The sequence below is a fragment of the Aythya ferina genome (genome assembly GCF_964211825.1).
Source record: "Aythya ferina genome assembly, chromosome: 1".
Lineage (NCBI taxonomy): Eukaryota > Metazoa > Chordata > Aves > Anseriformes > Anatidae > Aythya > Aythya ferina.
Genome location: NC_140296.1, coordinates 28,346,770 through 28,363,334, shown reverse-complemented (window position 1 = coordinate 28,363,334; position 16,565 = coordinate 28,346,770). Strand labels below are relative to the sequence as shown.

General features: G+C 43.5%; 1 protein-coding gene across 1 annotated transcript; it reads right to left on the bottom strand.

Annotated features, from left to right (window-relative positions):
- Positions 1–7,147: 7,147 nt before the first annotated feature.
- Positions 7,148–14,885, bottom strand: DLEU7 (deleted in lymphocytic leukemia 7; the record flags this gene model as incomplete). The annotated part of the gene is made up of 2 exons (XM_084506543.1): positions 7,148–7,354; positions 14,595–14,885. The coding sequence occupies 2 exons, from the start codon at positions 14,883–14,885 to the stop codon at positions 7,148–7,150; spliced, it is 498 nt and encodes a 165-aa protein (XP_084362669.1).
- Positions 14,886–16,565: the final 1,680 nt, after the last annotated feature.

Genomic DNA, 16,565 nt, shown 5'->3' with positions numbered 1-16,565 from the left:
AAAAAATCTTGGTATTTAAGATTATTTAATCAAAGGTGAGAGAAAGCAAGAGATTTTTCTTTCCCAAAGAAAACACTTCAGCCAGTTCCAGAATGGGTCTGAGTTTTGACAGCAAAGTCTACCCACAGACACAAGGTATGAATTGCTTAATTATCTGTGAAGATTACAGGAGCCATGTCATGCCTGACTCATCAGCAGTTATTTTAAAAAGGAAAAAAAGAAAAATGATTAGCAGCTCCTTTTGGAAAGTGGGCTGTTCTAGCTTGCCTCCATGTACATATCAGTATTGCAGTGTATCTCCTGGCAGTACTGCGCTCATCTTGGGATAAGGACTACTGTTGTAGCAGCAAATAACTTTCCTTCATCTGACTTCACATAGAAAACTTTCAGCATTCCCAGAACTGGCATTAAAATGAGCAAGACCAAACAGTACTCCATTTTGTGTGCTCTTGTACTGCTGCTATGGGTTGATCCCATTGGTGTGACTCCTAATCTTACCTGTTGGGTACAGTTTAAGTGGCATAGTCTTGCTGACAAGCACACAGCTGTAGCAACTTTAATCTTCATTGGATTTTTTTATTTTTTTTTATTTTTTTTACTTTCTGGAGAGGTAGGAGCATGGTACATGTTACCACTAGTGAAGGTATGGCCATGCTCACGGTTTCACCAACACAGGTACGTGAGTAAAATAATAAACCTGTCAGCTGATGCAGGTATATGGGTTAAAAAGGGAAAGAAAGAGAGAAAGAAAGAGAGAAGGAAAGAAAGAAGGAAAGAGAGAAAGAGAGAAAGAGAGAAAGAGAGAAAGAGAGAAAGAGAGAGAGAGAGAGAGAGAAAGAAAGAAAGAAAGAAAGAAAGAAAGAAAGAAAGAAAGAAAGAAAGAAGGAAAGAAGGAAAGAAGGAAAGAAGGAAAGAAGGAAAGAAGGAAAGAAGGAAAGAAGGAAAGAAGGAAAGAAGGAAAGAAGGAAAGAAGGAAAGAAGGAAAGAAGGAAAGAAAGAAAGAAAGAAAGAAAGAAAGAAAGAAAGAAAGAAAGAAAGAAAGAAAGAAAGAAAGAAAGAAAGAAAGAAAGAAAGAAAGAAAGAAAGAAAGAAAGAAAAAGAAAGAGAGAACGAGAGAAAGATCAGACCCTATTTATAGTGGGCATTTTTGAGAAATTGGACTTAAAGGTTCAGAGAATCCCTTTTTGATGTTTCCAGTGCCTGGAGTTTGGCTGAGTCAAAAACATTGTTGAAAATAACCTTCCTGATGTATTTGAGTTCCCAGCAGATAGTATGGGAATGGGTGGAAATTTAACCAAAAAAAAACCCAACAACAGCAACAAAAAAACACACCACCAAACCAAAAAATAAAATAATAAAAATAAAACATAAAATAAAAATATAATAATAAAACAACAACCACAATAGCAATAATCAGCTTAATTATTTTGAAATATATATGTAATTTATTTAAAAAAAAAAAAAAGGGGGGGGGTGGGAACGCGAATTCGGCTCCTTTTTTCATCACAATTTATCGATTTGGCATTTTTTCCCCACCACCCCCCCGGGGGGCCCCGCGCAGCCCCGCGCAGCCCCGTGGGCGTCCCGGGGGCGCCACCCGCTGGGCGTCCCCCGAAACGCAGCCCCCGCGCAGCCTCCGCGGAAGGGAGGCCGGGAGGCACGGAGGGGCCTCGACCCCTCCTGGGGGTGCGAGATTTGTAGGCTCCCGGACCCCCCTGCTAAAAGCAGGGCATGGGTTTGAAAGCCTAATTTTTATCTGTGTGCGTTGATGTGTATCAAGGCATAACGATTTATGGGGAAATATATTTCCCTGGTATCCTCGGCTGCTGTCCCCAGGATGGAGTCCCTGGCTTGGTGGGCTCCGTGGGATGCTCCCTGTGGGTTTTCTTCTCCATCCAGGCTGGTGGCTTCTGAGGCTTCTTTTTTTTTTCTTGAGTGGCTGAGCCCCCTGGGGTGAAGTGCAGCGGGGATGAGACTGGAGGACAAAGCAAGGCTGGGGGCTCTGAGGGGTTTTCACCAAATGCTCTGGCAAGATGCTGTCCAGCCAGGCACACCGAAGCAGGTGGCAGCTCTCAGCTGTCATCTCTGCGTGCCTCAGCTCCTCCTCTGCAGAAGAGCAATGCCTCCCACCTCCTCCGCCACCGTGCTGAGCAAAGCAGCGGGCAGCGAGTGAGAAGCCACGCGCTCGGCTGAATACCACCCAGCTGCTCGTTCAGTGGACACTGTCTTTTCTGTGAGCAGGAGCCTCCAGATAAAGAGTTTATCATCATGGAATTAAAGATATTTGCATTATGCCTGTGCAAAAGGGAGTAAACCGAAAGGCTGGCAGGAAAACTTAACTCTGACAGCTCAACTTTCCTTTGCTTTCTGGGTGCCACTGCCATCACAGTGCTCTTTGTGCATGGTCCTCCTCCTGTGATGGCCACGAGGAAGCTAAGAGAGAAACCAGAGCATACTGTGGTGGGCTGCAATCATAACAATAAGTTTGCCTAGAGCAGCTTTGGAAGTGAGGCATTACACATTTGTAGCACACACAAATTTGCACTAACTAAACACAAATGTAGCAACCTCTGAATTGTCAGAATGAGCTCATGGTGACAGACACTTCTGAGAAATAGGATATACAGCCTAAACTTGCTGAAAATACTCGATTTCTAGCTGTGGTGGTCCATCAGATATTGAAGGTTTAACCTGGCATCAATCTAGGACTAAGTATTTGGAGCTGGCTGTGAAGGAAACGCACTTTCATGTTTGACAAACAAGCAGCTGTGCTTGCTTGAAGCTGCTGTGCGATTTGGAAGGCTAAAGCAGTCCCAGAAATAGGGATTCACGAGTGCAGGTGTGCTGCTCAAAGGTGAACAACAGGTGAGATTTATTACTGGGATATAAAAAGGTTACCTGGATGATGGGACTGGTCAAAGCAAAAACTAACACCTTCAGGAAAAATGTTCCAGAGTTCTTTTCTGGTTTAAATCTCAAACTATTTCAAGCAGCTGAAATAAAATGCAGGGCAGTTAGCATGAAGTTTATTTAGGGAAAAAGAAACATTTACTGAAAAATCGTTGACCTTTTCTTCTAATTTATTTTTTCAGTCTTGAATTTTCATTGATACTTAGATATTGGAAATAAAATTAAAGTACTTCTACACATGTAATAAAAAGGGTGTGCATGTACATTTTTATTGCCTTACTATATAGGTTTTCTATTTTCCTGGACTACTTTGCCTCATTTGTTAACCTGAGCCTCAGGTGCTGGGCATAATGGGAAAATGCTCGTATCAGAGAAAATCTATGATAAGTTCACGAGAGGGGTTTCTTTGCCAGTTCAGCTGCTTGCTCACTAATTTCCTGCTGTAGCAAGCATATCTCATGCTTGAAACACGGCGTGCAGGTGGGAAACATCCTGATCCTTTAGAAGCTACTGCAGGAAGACCCAGTAGAAAACAAGAGCCTATGTTCAAGCAAGGGCTGCTCCCATGAGTAGCGTTTGAGTCATCGAAGCCCAAAAGGACTGGCAAGGAGGAGGAAGCTGCTTCATCAGATGCCTTGTAGCAGGAGATGTAAATACATAACCCAGCCAAATAGGCTGGTTTTGTGGATCATACGCACAACAGTTGTGCTAAATCAGGTGGTGCCATTTGGAAAGCACGGCAGAAAAGGCGAGACGCATACGGAGGGTTTTAAACACAGATGGGTATATGAAATCACAGAGGTGCAAGCAGTGTTCATTCACCATCAGAACCCGAAGCTGAGTATCTTAGCATGAACAGTAAGCTTTCTGGGGTGGGTGTGACACGCGAGATGGTGACATAACCCCCATTCCTCAAGGAGAGCTATTTCTGGGCAGCAGGTTCCTTTGCACCATCCTTGCTTCCCATTTTGGGAGCAGGAAGAGACATTTCAGGCTATTCTTTCCAATGCTCTGATTTTCACCCACCGTGTAGCAAAGGCGATATTGCAGAGAGCAGCTCGCATCCTGCTTGGAGGGCTGCTCACCATGCAGGGGTCCTCCACGAGGCCAGGCGAGCTGTGAATCCCCACCCCAGGGACATGTCAGATGCAAATATCTCCTGCCATGCTTCATCTCGATTAAGGTATGATGAAACGGGGCCTCGAGCCTCAGACGTGCCAAGGGGTAACATGATATAAACATGCAGCTGCGCTGATCTCCTGAAAGGGGGTGGGTTGCACATTTTGCAATTAGGGTGAGCTAATTGTATGCACGCAGGCAGTTGCCACAGCTCAGCTGATGGGTGGTAACTTATTAAACCACAGTAACGTGAGCACTTTGAGCCATGAAACCATACTCAAAGTGTTTGCAGATTCAGGGCCTGAGAAACCATCGCCCTCTGGTTCAGTTGCACCATCGTCCTGAAGACAAGAAAAGGGCCTGAAAACCTGTGCTGTACAGTCAGATGCAAGATGAGGTTTCCCATGGGACTCTTAAATTTCTAGTCAGAATTTCAAAGAATTTAACAGTGTTTTCTTTTTAAATGACCTTGACTCAAAATATTCACTTTAAGTGGGAATGTTTGGGAAAGAAAGAGTTCTGGAAATTTTCAGCATAAACAGTAATTCTTGTAAAATAACACGGAGAGTCATATTCAGAAGGCCTAAATTTCCCCCAAGTCTCTGGGTCTTGTGTCTCTTACCTGCTAGGGATCTCTACAGGCCTAGAGCCATCCAGAAGGGAACCTGTCCAATTTGGTGGAACTGTGGCCGGAGTATTTTTTTTAGATGTAATGCGCTTTTAATATGTAGCACTTGCTAGTTTCTTAGAAGCTTGAAGAGAAAATTACCTGCCAAATGTTTTCATTCCTCTGTACTTGGTCATTAATTTTGTGTGCGCATGCATGTGACTGGGCAAAGGGAGTTGAAATCGTCCTTTTTTTATTATTATTCAGAACCTTCCCCATGCCAACCCCGTTAGCAGTGCTGATGATGTGAGATTTGACCTTGCATAGCTCTAATTCTGGCCCTGCTGAAGTCAATGGGATTTTGCTATTGATCGTCCTCACACCAGGGCTGTGGCACTCTGGAGTGGATAGAAATGAAGACTGTAGAGAACCCTTGGGGAAGATTTTCTTTTAAATGATTTTTTAATGATCCTGGAGATAAAAATGTTTGCGTTTGGGGCTAATGCCCTGCTGAAGGAACGCAAACACTGTAATACGGGACTGGTGCATGAGAGCAGATTGAGTCATGCTGGTAGAAACAACTGTAGAAAGACAGAGAGAGACTTGCCTAAATGGTGGGAAATGAAGAAACAGCTCCTTGAAGCCACTGCTGGTGTGTCAGGGATCCAGAGGGTGTCTGTCACACTGAAGGAGGGTGAAGGCATCCCTCTCCAGAGCACAGAGCAGGGGCACCTCAGGGATGAAGCTGCTTTCACCCAGGTTTCAACTCCTAACCAAAAATGGCAAAAAAGCTCATTTCACAGGGCTTCAGGCCTCTGTCCCTTTGCCATGAAGGGTGGTGCCAGTGTCGGCAGATACCAATGCAGGGATGCGTGTAACACCATTGTGCGAACCCAGCCCAGATCCCCTTGGTTTGTTTGCTGCCTGCTGTTGGGCTCAGAGCTGCCCTGGAGATCACAACATTTCGGCAAACACCACCGTATTTTGCTGCCAACAGAGCCCTTTTCCCCAGTTCCCTTGAGGGAGAGAGTCACATTAAAAATAAAAATAAAAAAAAAAGAAAAAAAAAAAAAAAAAGAAAAAAAAGGAGATACATGGTTCTGACCCAACCTTCATGGTTTTTCTTCCCATGTTTAAATGAATTCTGAGCTGCAACATCCCCCAAAATTTCAACCTGGGGCAGTTGTCTGCATTCACACTAAGAGCCAGTGAATAAGTGTTTTGAGGTAGCCTTAATTATAGCTGTGAGAATGACACCAGTGTAACATTTAAAGTGTGAATATAAAATATGGCAAATCAATCAGAGTATGGAACCACACTCGGAAAGTATTCAGCTGATGATGTTCATGATCACACATTTAAAAAAAAAAAAAAAAGAGAGAGAGAGAGAGAAAGAAAGAAAGAAAAAATCACACGTGGAAATTCACTCCTCTAGCCAATGGAAAGAGATACTTTTCTATCTCTTAGTCTACAAAATTCCCTCACCTACTACTACCCAAATCACAGTTAAAAGGAGCTTAATTTATCCCTTTGAAAAAAAGAAAAAAGAAAAAAAGAAAAAAAAAAGTTTTACAAGCCGTTATTCCTGCTCAGCAATCACACAGACATTAAATCTTATTGCAAAAAGAGGGGGGAATGCCTCTTTTCAGCATTACAGCTGCAGCTGTTTGACAGCAGTAAGTGACTTCATAAACCCTCCTGATTTGGCAGTAGGAGAGCAGAATTTTATGCTGTCTGCTACACAGTCACAGGGGCTGAGAAAGCTCTGCAAAGCAATCTTCACAAATGTTTCACCTCAGTTTATAAATACCTTTGCTTCACCGTGTTAATGCCTCTTTTGCTTTGCTTTCCATTCACCTCCACTGGATCATCTACCAAGACCTTTTATGGCTTTAAAGCAATTGATCCCATAGGTCCCACATATTTTTTCTTCTTTTTTTTCTTTTTCTTTTCTCAGTGGAAGATACCGCACCTTCACCTTTCCATTGATTTGTTGGCTTTCTGTGGTAAAATGCAATAAAGATTTAGCAGGCTGTCTTTACTTGCAGTGTTAGCAGGCTGTATACCTTCTCGTGAAAGGGTCCGTACTTACACCCTATACTTTCTCTGTCTCTACAAGGTGTCCACTCCATAAATAATTACTTGGAAAAACATTCTCCTGAGCTGTGATGAAAATAGAGATTTCTAATAGTTGTCATTTCAGCCTCTACCTTTCGGTCTTCATTTTGAGACCTTATTATTTAAGGACACATTCCTGTTCCTCCAGAGCAACTTCTGGAGATGTTCCCAGCTCCCATTTATATGACTTTGGTATGAGTTTTGATATAAGAAGGCTATTCAGTACTTTGCGGGAACATCATCTCCACTGGGAAGCCTCCACTGATGTGAAGTCAGCAGGAACTCTTGCTACGGTGAGATCTCCAGGATTCACCTTTCAAGTTATCTATTATTTTTATGGGACTGTTACAGCTCACATGCATCACTTGCTCCTTGGCCAAACAGCCTGCTGCTTCACACTGCCAGGAGATTTTGCAGGATTTGTCTCAGAGCAGATCGGACTGGGATATAAGGTTCCGAGGGGAAAACTGCCAGTGACCAAATGAGTTTCTCGATGATGGTCTTCAAACACTGGTGTGCTTCACGCAGATCCTTCTCAAATTGCTGTCCCTCTCTTTGTAAAGCCATGTGACTACAGATGTTTCTAAATTCAATGCTATCCTAAAAGCAAAACCAAAAAGAAGTGAGTGAAAAATAATGCTCCCCCAAGCTTTCTAGGCATGATTTTCTAGGCAGAAACCTCCCAACCATGAATGTTCATCTCTGATTTAGTGTGAAACATCTTTAGTTTTGAGATACATGTAGTGTAACCATTAAATGCTGCTGCAAACTCTCTTGGCAGGAAGTCTTGGGTAGCAGTTTCACCTACTCACTTTTAAGGGTCATTTGTCTTCCCCAGGCGTCAGCAATTAAATTTTTTTTAGTTCTGTTTCTACCAGACAGAGCTTTAGTAGCTGTCCTCAGCAATTCAACTCCCCGTAACCTGACAGGCAAGGGTAGGACCTCAGGAAACTGTAATACCCAGATGTCTCTGGAGAGCCCCCAATTGTTCCCAAGGACATTTTGTGATAGCAGCTCTCACTGAAGCACTGCTTCTGTGTGGTGTCCCTCATCTGAGAGGTGGCTGGCATCCCCATGGAGGCAGGTGACCCCAAAAGCCCTGCCAGTTGCACACCACAATGAAACAAGAAGGCTTTCCAGTCCCTCTGATGTAGCGGGGTGTGAGAAGTGCTGCTCGAACACCTGCACTGCCTGGGGCAAATGCATTCCTTCACCCATTCCAATGAACATCATACTCTGCAGCTCATGGAAAGCCCTTCCTGCTGTGATTTGGAAAAAATCTAAGTGGAGCTGTTTTCCCTTGAAGGACCTGTAGTGCTGCTGGCTATAGGACCTTGTATGGCAGGGACAACCTTTTGCCTGCCATTGAGCAGGGCCAATGCAGGTTCGTGAGTTGGTGTACAATTATTCCACACATCTGCTAAAAGAAAAACATCTCTCCCTACACCCATCTGCTCCTACCCCTGCCAAAAAGGGGTAGGAGCAGGTGGTAAAAGCAGAGTTTGAACTCACAGTGGTTCCTCAGCCTGGTTTGACCTAGGAAAGGACTGTGTCAGCGTGAAGAGAGGAGCAGCTCAATGGTGGGAATGAACGTTTGGAGGTGAAGCGGATGAAACATCTTCTGGCAGCAGGATCAGCCTCTGTCAGCCTAAGATGGATGTGCAAATGTGTCCTCAAGCACAACCTGTGCTTTCACAAAGTCCCGTGCACAATGAAGGTGTCCGGACAAACTGTAGGGGACAAGGTAACCTTCTCCCATAGCAGGTGACACCTCTTACCCCCTTTACTTGACATTTTTACTCTTATAGTTAGTAGCAGCCTGTGCTTTTATCTGAGAAGAAACTGTGTTTTAATGTTTTTCTTAAAATCCTGCAGGCTTAGACTTAGTGTGGGTCTTACCTTTGTTATTAAAAGGAACAAAGAAACCAGTTTCTTTGAAAGTGGAACTCCATTTCACCTAGACAATCCCAGCTTCATAATGGTAACAGAAAAAAAGGGTTTGCAGTTGGAGGATGATAATGTGGGTTAGCATTGAAAACAGTGCCGCATGGCTGCCCCAGCCAGCAAACAGAAGGTATTCAGCATGGAAATATCTAAACTGGCCATCCAACACCATTCTTGGGCCCTTAGGTATTGTACCACAGCACTTGTGGGTCTGCTGTGGGCAAGGTGAACTCATCGCTCTGGTACGCCCCTGTGCTGAAAAGCCAGGGAGTCCTGAGTCAGGAGGTTAGCTGAAAAAAAAAGCAGCCCTTTTAACATATATTTCCAAAGTTTCCTTTTTCAGAAAGATTTTGATGTTTCCTTTGAAGGTCACCTTTCAAATCTGTTCTGTAAAGTTGCCTTAGGTATAAAATCCTTACTCAAATATATTAAAAGGTCAAATAAATTGCGCTAAGTAAACAAGCTAGCTTTGCAAGCTTTCGCAGGTGTCCAGCACATGGGAGCTTTAGGATACATGACAGAGAATAAAAACTTGACTTATCTCTCTCCTTTCAGTGAAAGCGGGCTGTAACTAACTGAAGCAAAAGTTTCAGACTAAAAATTCTTTCCGTTTTAACTTCAGGAAACAGGGCCTTTATGAACTGAACTGATAGAGAGCAGTGGTTCATGTGGTATTTAGCCATTTAGGAGATGCTAACAGGAATATCTGCAGTGATTTGATTTTAAGTGTTTTCAATTGCAGGACAGGAGCAGATCCTCCCTGCAGCTTTCGTTTGTCAAGATCCATATGTTTAGACAGATGAGTTAATAAAGAACCTCCCCCAGAATAAAAACAGCAGGGCCTACTGGTTTCAAGGCTCTCTAATTTACGGCTTAAAATTTTCCACTGCTCTGGGTCTGTTTCATGCAGTTGTCACTCAGTGGTAGGCTGAAGTTTCAGGATGTTTCTGATGGCCCAACTTTTATTTTCGAACCGTAATGTAAAATTGATCCTATCCACCACCTTGCTTCAGGTTTATGAAGAGGCTGCTCTTATAAAGGCTCCTTTACAGAAGATACAAACTGCTTGTTTCCATCTTTTACTTTATTCTGAAGCGCCAACCTGACCCATCAAACAGACTCCTACAGCTGGCTCTAACAGACAGCTGCCTTTTTCTTCAGCTCGCTCAAATTTTAGACCCTGGCCGGCTGCCAACCCTCAACATTTTTGTTTAATCTCCGTGCACCCTGGTAGACAAAATTTCCACTGAGGACACAGTGGCAGCGGTGGTGCCCTGCTCCAGGTGCTGGATGCTCTCCGCAGTCAGCAGGCCAAAATTTGGGAGCTGGGGCTGGAGTGTCAGAGCTCCTAATGTCCATCCCTGGTAACTCGCTGCCTTCACCCCCACTATTTTTCCAGAATAATTTATCAGGATGGCTCAAATCCTGGAGGAATAAAATTCTCATTTAAAAAGTGATTTCTGTGGCTTCCCTTGGGTAAAAAGTCTGAGCCTGAGCTTCTTTCTTCCTGGAGACTCTGTATGTGGTCAACGGAGAGAGACAGGAATGGTTTATCTGACCTCAGATGCCTGTTTTGGGATGAAATGAAATTGGAGGTGCCTCCTTCTCTGTGATGACTCTGAAGGGAACACAGCTTGAGCTTCTCAGATAAGTTGCAGGGAAGCCTCTGAGGGACTGATGAGCCCCACCTCACATGGGTACCAACTCTCACCCCCCATTTTCTAAAACAGTTGCAGTTGGAAGATTTCTCCTAAGATATGCACCACCAAAAAATGGTGGAGTCGTTAATAATTTCTCGTAAAGTTACTATTTCTGTAGAAAAAATAATCCCCCAGGCCCCTAGTGTAGTTCATTCTGCGGTTTGCTGTTGTAAAGACTCTCTCTAACACAGCAGGTGCAGATGCATGCAGAGTGCAGCACTATCGTATTAATAAAATGGAACCGCCTAGGCATATTTCCTCCGAGCTTCCAGAAAGATCTTGGAGGCAATTCCTCACTTGAAAAACTTCAGATTGTTCATTTGTCAGCATTTAAAAAAAAAATATATATATCCACACAAAAGAGTATTAATGCCTACAGCTTGCAAATAACTTTATGGAGGGTGAGGCAATTTTTTCCAGGATCAGCCTTCATATTAATTACTTTTAAAAATGAACGCTCAAAGCTATTAGGTCCAGGAACAACTTCATAATATCAGCGACTGCAAAATGAAAAACGTGCAGGCTGGCACATTTGTTCAATCCGTGGTGGCAAGCGAGGAGTTTGCTGCTGTTTTATGCGAATTCTAATGAAAGCAATTTATCTCATTTCCGTCACCCATAAGCCATTATTTATGAATCAGTCTTCAGATCTCTTGCATAAGGAAGAACTAGTCACTGAGAACTGATCTCCGATTTGTGTCAGGAAATCAGCAAGCAGAAAACAAGCTTATTAAGTACCATTAGATATGTCATGTATTAACAGCCATCCCCTCTCTGTTTCTTCCCCAAAAAGTGCAGATCCCCTAGGTGAAGAGCCCTGTGCTCATGCTGTGCAGAGATGCCTGGCTGCACCAGACTTTGCTGGCTGCTCTGCTGGGGAGCACAATACCTCTGGGTCCACCCGTGGCCAGACACAGCAATGTCTGATGCTGTGCTGTTTTCTGGTCAGCACTGAACTTGTTTTTTTTTTCTCTATTGCTCCCCAGGGATGGGTCTCAATACAGCAGGAAAGCTACCTGCCTGAGGGAAGCTCAGCACGGCTGCTTCATGCCACTGCTCAAGTCCCAGCAAAGCAACTTGCTCCCAGTACAAGTGCCACAGGGCTGACTTCACAGCAGCTGCACTGTTTCACCCCAATGGGAGATTTAGGGCAAGGGGATTATGGTAATGTGCAGGTCTGCTGATGCAGAGCCTGCCAACCTGACCTTCTCCTTCTTCCACAGCCAGCAGAGCAGCAGCACCGCAGCACAGGGGCAGGAGAAACTTGCACAGTCAGAAGTTTTTTTATTATCCTGCCCTGCCAATCTGGCACCTCTAAAGGACAGTATTTTCTTTTCCCCTTTAAAGAAAATACCATGACTGTTTTGCAAACGGGACGGCTATTTTAACTTCTTAGTATGATTTATATTCCACTCCCTGCTGGCTGCCATCAAGATTGGCCCAGTCCAACCCGCTACACATTTCTGATTTAGTACCATTCAAGCGACCCCTTGGTAACTCCAGTGAAGGAGACAGGATGTTATCAAAAAGCTGGAGTAATGCATAGCTGCACCTGAGCACAGCCAGGGCAAGCCACACGCTGCTATTTCGGGAAGCCTTTCTACCTTTTATTTTTCCTTTTCAAATGCACTCAAATTGCTGCTTAAAATACCGAATCTCTCCCTGCGTTAAAAAAGGCCGTTCTGTTCGCCTTGGCAGTGTGTAATTACGGAAGAGAGAAAGCGCGGACGTTATTACAGGGAGCCTTTGTGGAGGCAAAAGGCACGAGGAGTTTCTTGTGGGTGCTGATGCCAGTAAACAGCTGGTCAGGCAGCGGGGCGATGCGGTCGTCAGTGTCCCAAGGCAGGGGGAAAGGGGCCTCTCGCCCTCCCATCTTCACACAGACAGCATGGCTAAGCAGCCTCTTTGCGGTTGTGTTGCATGCAAAATCAGTAATGACATGCTCGTTGTCACTAGCAAAGGATTTGCTCCAAATTCTTGCAAAGGTGTCACTTTTCATTAGAAGTTAATATCCACCTTTTAATTGCTAAGGACCAATGCTGTCTAACATGTACTGGGACACAGCAGAACATATTTCCAGTACTTTCAGGCAATGGGCAATTTAAGTGTTGTTCCTCCAGTTCCTTAAGTCTTCTTTTCCTTCAAAGCTATGTCTATCTATTTTGGGGGCATTGTATAGAATGATTATTTTTTTAACCAGTTCAGTTGATAAACCAATATCAATACCATAAACCGATAAAAAACAAACAAACAAACAAACAAAAAAAAAAAAACACCAAGGAACAATCCCAAAACAAATGAGAAACAGTAAAGTCAGGATTGTCAAGAAGGCCCAGAAAGAGGCACAAATACATCAAGAAACAAGAAGTACCAGATACTGACTATTAGCATGCATGATTATCTCTGAGCCATAAAACCAGAGTTTTCCTTCTAAAAACAGTGACTGGAAGGATATGTTACCATGGGCTTCCATGTTGAAGGGATTTTGGCCAACTCATTGGCTAAGAGCTTATTTTTAAAGGCTTGTTCATCTGAATTTATGAAGAGGTTATAATATAAATGGATCCCTTGAAATCCAATTTGCTTCAAAATCAAATCTGCAGCAGTGAAACTACTCACAGCTAAGGGGTCAGTTATCCATAATGCAGAGTCTGCGTAAAACTAGTGCAAAATTGATGTAACCTTATTGTAAAAGGGAAGGGGAAAAAGTCCTGGAGCTCAATGGGTCATGATAATGGGTTTTCAGTGAAAAAAATATAAATTAACTTCGAATGGAGTAGGAAAACCAGAATCCAAAGTAAACTATATTCCCAGTGGTATCTAAACACGTACTTTTACAAAAGTAATATTAAAGTAATTCTAGGAAAGAAGAGGAAGAAAATAAAATCTTCATTGAGATGGCTGTATTTCATAAATCCAGCATTTGTTTGTACAAAAATAAATGCCATTAGTCTTGTTTATTTTAAATTACAAGTAATGAAGAAGTCTTACTGGAAAATTGGTTTTACAGAAGTCCAGCCTATCATTGTACCCTCATTTCTGAAGAGGGTTATCTAACAGTTTTAGCCGATTTTTAACACACTCATATACAGCTTCCAATATCACTCCTTCCATCTCTAGGTGATTTGGACCCACAGTTTCAAAGGTTGCTTCTGATTCTTGGTGGCTGAATAGTGAATTGTATCTTGAGATAGCTTGGATTTGATTTTTCACAACAAAACTGGCTTTTCAACAAAGCCAGTCAGACTCTGCACATTGATCAAGCACTTGTGGAAACAGTGTCTGGCAATATCTCAAATTCATCACCGAAACTGAGAAGCCATAGCAAAGTTTTATTCACAAATATTTATCCACCAGATAAGACTTTCTGGCTAATTCTTTGCTGCTTCCCTATCCCCCAGCTTTCCACACTGTGCTGGTCTGTGCTGGAAAGGTTAACATAAAAGATCAGATTTATCTGTAGCTTAAATGGCCCAGCAATTGGTGCCAACTACTAATGGGGTTTCTGTGGAATGCACCTCTGCTAGCAAAAATTGGCTAAGCTCTGCCATCTTGTTCTACATGGTACAATCAAGATTCATCCAAAGGCAAGAGTTCTGGGGCAATGCCAAAGTAATTTGACTTGAAATTAGACACATCAGACTCCTTAACTAACCCTTAAACCCATCACTTGCAAGATCATATCTAGGCTTTTTCTTGAATTTCCTCCTGGGTGAATACACATAATTATTGCATTTTTCAGAAAACTGTAGGGTTTTTTTCAGGTAAATGTTCATTGGATCTCACATGCTGGATGTATGGTGTATCATTATGGAACAGCCACGAGCTCTGCTGGTTGGTCGTGTTTCCCTTGCAGGTTACTGGTCATTGCTGCATCTTCTGGTGTTGTTTTTTGGCTCTTTTAGGATAGAGGTTAAAACCAGCTTTTGAAAAAGTTCTAAGCAATCTTTCCAGGCTACTCAGCATGTGAGCAAAGCTTCATTCTGATAAGAAGTGGTTTGAACCCCCATGATGCAATTATACTGAACAATCAGTAGTTTTTTGACTGTATTGAAGGCTATAGGCTTAAATGAAAATTAGTTGGCATGAAACTCTTCATGGCACAAAGAAAATCAAAAAACTTGGGGAAAAAAAAAAAAAGAAAAAAAAAGGGAGAGAGAAAAAAAAATGATTTCTTCTTTGTCTCTCTTACTTACTTTTGGATGGAGAAGAAAAGGATGCTGCTGTATGAGAGGGAGCAAGAGGGTCTGCTCTACTTCTATGAGTCTCGAAGTAGCATCAACTACTCGGGACAGCTTGCTGCGCAGAGCCATCTCTCGAAGGGTCTCATTCCTCACCAGCCAAGGCTGGGCCAGTCTGTGTGGCCTGGGCTCACCTGGGCTGAGGGGATTTAGGTCTCCAGTCTCTTCATCTTCCTCAGGAGTTTTCCCCAGGGCTTTTCTCTCTTCTTCCAGCTCCCAAGCCTGGCCAAGCCTGGCTACCTCCATCTCCCCTCCTGGGCTGTACCGAGCTGGGCCAGGACTGCTGGCACTGCTGGTTTGGGGCAGGGAAGGTTGTGGCGGACTGAGGGGAAGATGTGAGGCTGTGGCAGCCTCCCTGCCTCCACACACCAGCCAGAGGGTGTGGAGAGCCCCTGCCTGGTGCTCAAGGGACTCGAGCAGAGCAGCTGGGCCAGCCATCAGCTTCCCTTCCTAGCTCCAGGCCTGGTTGCAACCTTTTAAACCCTGCTAGTCCTCTTCCCTCCTCCTTATCTCTCACCCCACAGTGGGTGGCCACTTGCCCTGTCCCACCCTAGGCTCATTTTGGCAGTTTTTGGGGAGGTTTGCACATCCCTGGCCGGGTGAAGAGCAGGGCGTGGCGTAAATCTCCCCGCTGGCCCGGCCTGTTCAAGGAGCGGCCTCTGCCCTCTGAAGGCAGTGTTATAAAGCTGGGTACTTAAGGATTTTACAGTGTGCTTCAATGAGGAATTTAAAAGGGGAGCAAGGGCCAGAAGGAAAAGATTTCCTTTCAAACCCCTCCTGGCTTCAGGGATGATCAGCATGGATCTGGTGGAGGCTCCTGCGTCCCACACCAGGTGCCTCCAAGTGACACCGACCACTGGAAGTGCCCAGACATGATTTCCATCAAAACTTTTCAGCCTATCTTGGTTTTATTGCTATTATTACTCACAACCCCTAAATGCATCAAATGCATCCAAACCTGTCAGCGTGACAGTGCTGCATTTGGCACACAGGGAAAAAAAGAAAAAAATCCCAAGTAGGAAAACAGTGGGTTGGAAACGGGAAGGCTGAATGAGCCCCACCTGAAATAACTCCAAAAAAAGGCATTTCTGGCTTTGGCAAGTCCGCCAGAAGGATCCTATATGTTTTTGTATATGGTTCCCAGAGGGTTTAAAACTGTAAGATTTGATGCTAAACCTATTTCTGTGCTGTGAAACCAGGGACAGCTGTACAAATATTTGCTGTTTTTAATTAAACCTAACATTGCTACTTCCTTGATTTAAGTTAGGTCAAAGGACTGGCAATTTTATGCTTTGATAGATGAAGAAAAACAGTTGTGGGTGTTGTGTTTTAGAAATATGTTATAGGATAAGAAGTCTGAGGGAAAAGGCCTCAGAGGCTATAATAGCTCTGCCCTTGTGCTTTCTTCTCAGAGATGTTTTCCTTGTCAAATATTTTGCCTTATCCATATAGCAACTGTTTCACTGTTTCTACTGTAATTCTGATCATTATTTTTCCTTGCAAGACTTTTATCTAAACTTTCCATTTGCTCTTGAGTTAAACTTTAGGTAGCATTTTCACAGCTTTGTGTTCTTTATAAATTTAAATTAATCTGTTTTGTTGGGGGGAAATAAGGAGGGATGTGCTCAACCCCACTCTTTCTAGACCCCCTTACATCACCTAAGTCCCTCAGCAGATCATCTCACAACTCCTGATTCTCAGAGAAGGGTTTTACTGTCCCTGTCTCTTACAAAATCAGATATATCAATCCTGTATTAAGTGTAAAGACAAAGTAAATCAGTTTGGAGACTTATTTTTTTGGTCACACAATGAAGACATCACAGCACCAACATAGAACAAGCAGGGAAAAATTCTCTTTTCAACTCCACGGCCAGTTTGTTGCTTGTCCTGAGGCTCTCCTGTCTCTCACTCGTCCAGTGTGGGAGC